The 9,843-nt window shown below is 27.0% G+C and overlaps 1 protein-coding gene across 1 annotated transcript; it reads left to right on the top strand.

Moving 5' to 3' along the window:
- The first annotated feature begins 430 nt into the window (after positions 1-430).
- On the top strand, positions 431-7,378 carry LOC147803428 (coatomer subunit beta-like). The gene is made up of 4 exons (XM_087151131.1): positions 431-1,616; positions 2,471-2,631; positions 4,766-4,918; positions 7,122-7,378. The coding sequence occupies exons 2-4, from the start codon at positions 2,578-2,580 to the stop codon at positions 7,188-7,190; spliced, it is 276 nt and encodes a 91-aa protein (XP_087007257.1). The 5' UTR covers positions 431-1,616; positions 2,471-2,577; the 3' UTR covers positions 7,191-7,378.
- Positions 7,379-9,843: the final 2,465 nt, after the last annotated feature.

Genomic DNA, 9,843 nt, shown 5'->3' on the forward strand with positions numbered 1-9,843 from the left:
GACCCTCCTAAAACAATGATTACTTTACTTATTCGAGTGGTCAACTTATGATTAAATTTAATTGATTTTACCAATTTTGTAATTGATTAATGAAATAAATGTACAAAGGCGTTAAACTTAACAAAGTTCTCTTTACTTTGTACTTCACGATCTCAGTTCTTAAAATTGGTCTTCATTTTGCCTTGTTTTCCAATTAGACATTACTAAAAAATAGAAACTCAAAAAGATTATTTTTTAGAGATAAATTGTTGAATTAAATTGATATAAGAAAATGGTATTGTGTTTTTAAACTTAGTAAATGAAGTTTGGAACTTCTGACATTATTTCATAATAACCTTTCAACTTATTATATATTATTTAAACTGACTTTATTATGTTGTTGCTATTTAAATTAAATTTTCTTTATATTTTTTTAAAAAAAACATGAAAACTTGATCCCTTTAGTGTTTTTCTTCTATTAAATGCAGATGCCAAAGCACTTTAATGAGCTTTCCTCTTTTTGTCTCATTTTGTTTTTCTTTTTTTTACCCATTGAGAAAATTTGTGTTCTAGGTTTTTCATGTCTGCACACTTTTAGATTTGATCTACTTCGACATAATCACGAATTGTAAGGGTCATAAAAAATCAGGCTAACATACACGTTAATTTTAATAGAGCAGATGATAATTTTGGAACTTCTTTTCATTATTACTGTCTTGACTGTTGATTTTAATATACATATCAATGGAATAGAATATTAAGAAACCTGCACAACTTGAAATATTCTGGCTTTACTGACATTCTATTCAGCTGTTACACTCCCTTTTTTGGAAAGTTGTAAAAAAATGACCAGTGGGTAACCTGTGATTGCACTAATGCGATTAGAATTTTCTCTCTTTTTTTCTTAATTTTAGATTGTTTTATTTATTTTTGCCAGACTTAGTTAATAGCTTCATTTGATTTTGTTACATTGAATATGTACTACTGTTCTTGCTGATCTCAGCTCATCAATTTCTTTTGAGCCTTTAAATTCTAAATTGTGTCAATCGTATCAGTTGAATGATATATAAATGGCTACTTTAACAGTAGTAGGTCTTTAATTATTTGGTACTCAAGATTTAAAAATTATTATATCATTTACGAATTAAATCTTTAAATAAAACAACTCTCTCTGCTGTATTTATATATTAAAATTTGCTTTTTTTAAAATTAAAAGTGAAAAAAAATGGTTTTAAATTTTTGTCTTTCATTAATCATATTTTTTTTATAGGTGGCTTTAATGTATTTGTCTTTTTAATGTTTGTTGTAAACTGAACAATTAACCTTGTGTATTACAATTAAAAACTGTAACTACTGTAAAAGTAATTCACAACTGTATTTTTAATCCCTGATGTAAACTGAACAATTTTAAAATAAGATCTATTTTAAAACTTAAATGAATTCAAGTGTTGCAATCTTAACTTTTTAGCAGTTAAGTAATTAATGTGCTTTTCAGTTACTTTTTACACTTTTGCCTCATAATAAAATTTTTTCCCTTCAGAATTCACAGAAGTGCCATGTGAATTCTTGGAGAATATTGTGAAACTGTAGAAGATACCCATAGCGTAATGATAGAATTTCGGCAATGTCTTGGAGCGGTCTGATTTTAAGTCTATATATATATATATATATATATATATATATATGTATTTTTTTTCTTCATCAACGTTACTTCTATTAATTTTTCTCAAAATTGTTCTATCGTTGCAAAATATTTTCATATGTATATTTTGAAAGGATGGTTGTAATCAGCCTTTTCTTTTAACTTAAGTTAAAAAGCCTGATACTTTTCTTTGAAGCAAATTTTTTTGTAAAGTAAAATTTCAGTTTCTAAATATTTTATTTAATAATTATTCTTAAAGGCAGATAAATGTTAATGTATGGTTAGTTTGCCGTGTTTGATGTAAAAATTCTATCATTAAAATCCAATCAAGTATTATCAAATGGTAATTAAGGTCCTAATTAAAATTTCTAAAAACAAGGTTTTTAATTAATTTTAAAAAAAAATTAGCGAAGTTTTTTCATGAAAAAGTAAGTATTTCTTATGTTTAATAATATAATAATGGTTTGGAGAAATTAAATACTTATTAATTAAGCTAATAACACAATCAAAACTAATAGTAAAATATGATTATGAAACTCTTCATTTCAAGAATTGAGTGTGAGATAACGTTTTATCAGAATAATTTTTTTTATAGAAATTAGATTTTTTTATTTTCAGGAAATGACCCTCAATGAAAATTACCTATAAGACCTGCTCATTCTTACTAATGTCAATGCAGATTGTAAAAGGTGGATTGAAAATAACTTCACTATTTAAATATCACTCAACTGTAATAATTTTTTAAACAAAAATTTTATCTTAAAAACATTTAAATGAGATAGTAAATTTTAATGCGTGTTAATTTTTTTTTCTCATGTGCTTGTTTATATATTCTGCTTATTAATTTAGCTTCCAATTGTGGATGATGAATTAAAAAAAAGCCTCAGGCGAAAACAAAGAAGAAAATGAAAGTGATGTGACTATGAGTGCTCCTGTTCAAAAATTAGTGACTGCTGATGGTACTTATGCTACACAGAGTGCTTTCAGTACTGCACCAATGCCGTCAAAAAGTATGTTTAATTCCGTTAACATATTTTACATTTACGTTATTCATTTAATTCCGTTAAAAATAACACTCTAGATTTATCGCTTTTTTCAAAGCTTTAGTTTTAAACTATAAATACCAACTACTAAAGAATTATTTGGGATTTTAAATGGAAAAATAGCTTTAGAAGTAATCTAACTTATTTAAAAGCCACTAATTTGGTGAGATTTCTTTTTTCCTATATGAAAATTATAGAAATCAATGAATAATTCTGAATTATTAGAAAATTTTATCAGCCCAGATAAGGCAGTGTAGAGCAATTTTTAAAATCTTTATAAGGTACATTACAAGCGCTTTTCAGTTTCGCAAATTGTGGATATTCTTAATATTGGCATTTTGTGCCATTTTCAGAATTAGTGTAATATAAAACAGAAAGTAATACAAAATGTTTTCACAATGAAAGAGTGAAAATCTATATAAAACATTTTTTAATATTTCTTATTAAAAATTTTTATTTAATATTTCTTATTTAACATTTCTTAAATATTAAACTTATAATTATTGATTCATGGAAAAAATATTAAATATTTTCTTCGTGTGTTTTTTAAGTGAAGGGTCAATAATTAAATTCTTTCATGCAATTAAAATTTAAAACTGTCACCAAATTTTTATTTTTTAAGTTTTTTCATTGCTGGTCATTGATTTGTATACTTAAATGTATGGTCTAAATGTAGAAATTATCCACATTAGGCTAATTATGAGATTAATTTTACCTAATTCATCATCATCATAGTTGGCCAGACAGCCAATGTGAGCCAATGCCTTCCTAATTTTACCTTAGCTTCAGCAAAACTTCACATTTGAGAAATTCACCCATAAATAAAATTTATATTAATCCTCTGACCTACCATTGCATTGCACTTCGATGCATTACTCTGGTACATGATGCTAAAAAACAGAATGCAAGTCTTTTTTTTTTAAATCATAGTTACCATATTATTTACCTTAAAAACAAATTTATTTTTAGGTAGGAATTATTGTGATTTGCCTCCATAATTATCTTTATATTAATCTGTACCACTATAACAAATAAGCAATTTTATGCCTAAAGTAGAGTATTCTGTTAATTCTTTTTACATTATTATCTCTGCGTATGGTGTGCAATAACTGTAATTATTATTATTATATGCCATACAACTCTCTGCATATAGTACAATTATCTATTTATTGTAATATTAATATCACATAATCTCAGGCTTTTATTGCTGAATGCATGCTAATTATGGCTTTAGTAATTCATTTGGGTAAATCAGGAACAGCTAAGAAGGTAAGCAATCTTTTTTTTAAATATTGAATCATTATTTCAAAACTTGAAGTATAATAACATGAATTTATAATTAGTTCACTTCTAGTTCAAAATGGCGGAGAGAGCAACAAAATTCATAACTGACAAATTTTTTTCTGTTTTCTATATTTTAAGCAATTATTACTATTTCTAATATTTTGTTTTTGATTGATTAGATATCATTCTAATACTAAAACATCATTGCCCGAAAAATAATGTTTATTTATTTTTTGATCGTTTTAAGCTTTGTTTACCTTGGGGGTCTATTATACGGAAAAATCTAATATCCGGGCTTCCAAAAGTCCCACCGATTCCGAATACGCGACTTTCCACTGTAATATAATATAAAAACACAACACTATGATTTTCAATACGTAAATTTTACAGTATGGTATACCCAAAAGACCACCCATATATCCATCCCTCAACTGAAGTCGTAATCCGTGAAAAAATAGGACCACTAATGCCATCTATTAGGAAAATAGTGAATTAAGCATCCTAAAGTAGAAATGAAGTCGGCTCGGGCTTCAGAAAATAGAAATGTTAATTTTTCTCTTGCCCGAAGTCAGTTCGGGCATCACACATACTGCGTGTAGTATTTGCTGGAGCTGGATTCAGACGACAATTGCAAGAGGGTTAATAAAATCTTGTGTTTATACATCTCCTGTCTTAATTGTATTATGCATAGCACATTTTAATGATATAAAATTTAGTGGTGTTTGCAAATTTATAAATAAGATATGAATATGCAACTGTAAAATTGTTTGAACAAAAATAAAAATTGTATTGATATATTTATTGTCATTTCATGTAGGCCCTGTCTGGTGAATGTGGTTTCATGGCTGCTAATTTATATGCCCGTTCTATTTTTGGTGAATATGCCCTAGCTAATGTAAGCATTGAGAAAAATCCTGTTCATCCTGAAGCTCCAGTGACTGGTCACATTAGAATTAGAGCTAAAAGTCAGGTATGAAGCAAATAATATCATAGCAATTTTCAGTGAACAATGATGTAAAATATTAAAATCATACAGAGTGACAAAAAATAACACATATTTGCTTCGATGTGCCTGAACTCATGAAAACATTATCACCTGTAAATAGGTAATAAATATGACATAGTGACTATTTTTAGCCTTAATGCAGAGCTGTAAACGTGTCCCAAACTTTCCTGCTACCTACTGTGACTCACCTGCTAATATTTTCTCCAATTCTTTGCATCAGGATTATTTATAGATGCCATATTCTTATGAAGTTTAGCCTATACCCGAGATGGACTATGCTGAATTTTAATCGGATTTAAGTCTGTTGAATAAGATAGTCATTTATGAGTAGTTGAAAATGTATCTTGTACCTCGGTTCTGTAATTTAATTTGCAATTTAAGTTGCTTCATTTTTTTTTTTTTTAATAATTTAAACCACAGTTTTTTTTTTCCTTTTAAGAAATCATTAATTTAACTTGAAAATATTTTTTATTATTTTTAAATATACTTTTAATGGTATTTATTTTAAATTCCAATTTTTAATGATATTAAGGTTTTGTCTAGAGATTGAAATGAATGTAAATAATTAATTGATGTTTAAAATAGACTAATAAATATAAATAAAATGTGGATAAAAATGGCCTGTAACTTTTAAATTTAGATTTTCTATTAGCTGTATATCAAGTAATTCGCTGTTTGTTTAAGTACAAGTACTTGTAAAACATTTTAAATTTGGATCATATGAATAATACGGAAAGAATTGTTCGACTGAAAGTAACCCTTAGTTTTTATTATGTTTCTTCAAATTGTGGAAAAGTAACCATTAGTTTTTATTATGTTTTTTTTAATTGTTTCTTATTGTTGTTGCTGTAAATTATTTTACTCCTCATTTGATATCTAATTAAAATTTGTCCTTGTGTATAGAAATCTATGAATTGGCGTAGCTGCTGTAAGTAGTGGTTAAAATAAAAGCGCTCCTGGTCTGATTTTACAAATTTATAACCTAACATGCCTTTCTTTTAAACCTTGAAAGAATCAATAAAGTGAAGGCATTGACATCCAATGACATATACACAAAATGAATTATAATTTTTAAAGGGAATATATAGAGCTGTGATGGCTTAGGGCAGTGTTTCCCAAAGTGTGGTACGCGTACCCCCAGGGGTACGGGAACAGTTTAGCTGGGGTACGCGTTCTTACGTGAAATATCTTGCAACATATGAAAATTCCAAATTTTTTTTATTTAAAAACAAAACTAGCCATGAAAATTTGCGATTACGTATTTTTCTATTGGCTATTTTTCGCAGAGTTCACAGTTAATAATTAGTGGTGTCAACAGCCAGTTGTGATTTTTAACTTTTGTGGATTTTTTGTAGTAAAAAATACATAAATTTTTTTTATTAGAGGTACACAGCGTTACGAAAAATTTAGAAAGGGTACACGAAATTCATAAGTTTGGGAAACACTGGCTTAGGGGATAGAGGGTTCACCTTCCAATGGGGTGGATTGAGTTCGAATCCCAACCAATCGATGAGAATTCCGTATCCGGTTTACGCCGACCACAACACTGACATGGAATATCCTCAGTAGTAGACGGATCATGGGTTAGAGACCCCTTGCAGTCAGGCTCCTTCATGTAACGCAAATGCGGGTTAGTTCCGTCAAAAAGTCCTCTACGAAGGCCAATTTCCCCCAATACTTGATCCAGGAGTTTCCTCGTCTTCTGGATTGGGTTCAAAATTATAAGGCTACGGAGTTGAATATCAGTAGTCTTAAACCCAAATTTGGGTCGGCTGTTCACCGATGGTTATGAAATTTTTGAGTGATGGACTATTATGCCGCAGACTTACCTGGCTCAGCAGTAACATTGTTGCTGTGTCTATTATAATTAAATCTAAATGTTGAAAACGAATGTCTAATAACTAAAGGGATACAGTGACAATTATTTGAGATTCCTATTCAGTTATGATCCAATGTCTTTTTTTTTTTTTTTTTTTTTTTTTTTTGCGCTTTCAGCTATACAGTTTAGTAAATAAGAGTATGTTATTATTATTATGTTATTATTTAATTATCTAAGATATATACTTTTTTTTGTATTAATAAAGTTGTCTTATGATAAAACATATATTTCATTATTATGAACTGTAATGTAAAATAAAAATGTACATTAAATTACTTTTCTTTGCAGGGAATGGCCCTTAGTCTAGGTGATAAAATCAATACAAGTCAAAAAATGGCTTTGAAGACTGGCGCTTGAAAGAAGAAGTTTTATTGAGTCAAAACATCTTCATTATTTAAAATAAGAACTTTTTTGACATTCAAAGATCATGATATCTCAAATTTAAAGGTATATTATTATACATTGTATTTTAAAAGCATTCTTCATTTTGTTGTATGTTAAATTTATAGTATTTTTCCATGTATAAATAAATCCACGTTGAATAATTGTGTGTTGTAATTATTATTATTATTATTTTAATTTAAGAACTTGTGTGAGTTTTTAAAAATTTGTATCTTAATGGCATCAAGAAACAAAGAAAAACTTCCATTTTTGACAGATTTATAAGTTTCTTATTTTACATAATTTGTCCACCACTAAGCACAAAACATTTTAACAAATACATATAAAATCATATAGACTTATACTTAACTTCTAATAATTTTTTGAGAAAAAAATCTGTTCGTACACTGCAATTGAAAAAAAATTCAAAACTGCGAAGAATCCGTAATTGAGAATTTATTTCAAGCGAGAAACCAGTTGATTTTTCTTAATCAATGTTTTAAATCAATGGGGCAGTTGAGAACTAATAAAAACAAAAGACATGTAAGTATTATTGATAAATTTAAATTCATTAATACTTTTTTTAAATAAATTTTTTTAATTTTATGTAATATATCCCATGTTTTGTTTAGTAAAATATCCAAAAGAACATATTTATTAGTTTTAAAAAAAATTCTCTTGACCAATACCTGTCGATATGAAATCTTTATTGATTTTTCAATCTGTAAGTTACAATAATGATATTGGATTTGTCATGTAAAGCGTTTAGTGTATTCTGTTGAATAGTTCGGTTCTGTGTTTTAATAACAATATGAAGTTTTAAAGAAAAACGGATCATGATCACTAATAATGAAGCTAAATGGAAATGTTATATCAGTATTATTTTCACAAAAACAAAGAAAATGTCAGCCACGAATTTTAGTCAAACATTGTGCAGGGGTCGCATTCCGCCTAAAATTTATAAAATTCCTAAAACTATGTGCAAACCCTAAAATTCCTAAAAATCTGATAAAATTTTGTTGGTGTTCCTAAAAAATTAGAGTTATAAGCTAAATATAAATAAAACAGCAATAATCTAAAATATAAGAATTTAACTACATTAATTAAAACTGTTTTAATTTTGCCACATGGGAATTCTGATCCTGAGAGAGGTTTTTCGATAAATAAAGCAATGCTTAATGTGAGTCACCATGAGAATACTATTATGTCTCTTAGACTAATCAAGATACCATTCGAAATTATGGAGGGGTGGTGAAGATCACCACAACACTATTGAGGGCAGCAAAAGAGTCTTACAAATCATATCAAGAATATATTAGCAAAATGATCATAATTAATTTGTTTTTCTCTAACTTTTAATATAAATTGCTGATTTGAAATCTAATAAAATCACACAATAGTTTTTCTTAATAAGGTAATTTAAAGGGTAATAATAAAGTTTTGATTAAGAAGGTAAAAATTAAATAAAAATCAAATAAAAACGTATTCTATTTTAGAGAAGAAGGTTCTTTTTTTTAAAAATTACTATAGAATAGAAAAAGAATTTTAATTTATGGTAATAATTTTAATTAAAGGTATGCAGATCATTTGTTCTGATTTTCGAACTATTTTTTTTAATACTTTTATTGTTTATATAAACATCACAGAGGATGAGAAAGGGAATTGTTTACAGTACATATAACTTTAGTTAGTAATATTTTTGTCATGATTTCCTTCAATTTTATCTGATATTAAATTTTGGAAACTTTTATGTGTACTCTAATAGTACACATAAGTATCAGATATATGATAATTTAAATTGTTTAAAGTATATACAATTTAAGACAGTATTATTTTTGTTAATATTTAAGTTGATACAGTTTTTATATGGTATATTTTTACTTCATAAATGATTAAATCATTTTCTGTATACTTAATCTGATGAGGATAGGAAAGAAATGAAATTGTGAATTTTTTTAATATATATATCGCTTATAATAATTTTAAGTTCGTAAAGTTTTAGTCAAATATTCCTTAATTTTTTATTTGGCATTGCATTTTAATTTACGAATTGTTTTGGATTTTATAAAGTATATTTAATTTTTCCAAGTTGGTGTTAATTTATTTTTTCTCTTGATTTATTCTCACTTTTGCCTGTTCCTGAATTATGCACTTAATTTTTGTTAAGTAATATGTAAAGTTGAAATTTCATTTTTACACTTTAGAGATTTCATTCTTGACTTATTAAATTTCAGAGCTATATTTTATGACTTGCAATTATTTTTGATATGTATGGATGAATAAGAATAATGTTCTGTTATGTAATAAACTACCGTGTGATCTGTTTTTATCCTAGCAAAATCATATATTACCCCTAAAATTTACCTAAATTTTTTTTTAAAAAGTTCCTAAAATTACCCTAAAATTTTAAAAAACTTTGCTGCTACCCCTGCATTGTGCATAGATATGTGCTGTTTCAGCAATCTGAATGATTTAAGTGAGTTTTAAAGCTCTAATTTCCTGCTGCATAACTTTATAACTTAATAGCAAACTTTCAAAAACAACTGATGACTTTTAAAGGTTTTTTTAAAAAAAAATCCTATTTTATAAAACGCATAAGTGATTTATACTAATGGACGTTATCACATTA

This window comes from Parasteatoda tepidariorum, chromosome 9 (genome assembly GCF_982258835.1).
Source record: "Parasteatoda tepidariorum strain Cologne lab strain chromosome 9, Ptep-v5.0, whole genome shotgun sequence".
Classification (NCBI taxonomy): domain Eukaryota; kingdom Metazoa; phylum Arthropoda; class Arachnida; order Araneae; family Theridiidae; genus Parasteatoda; species Parasteatoda tepidariorum.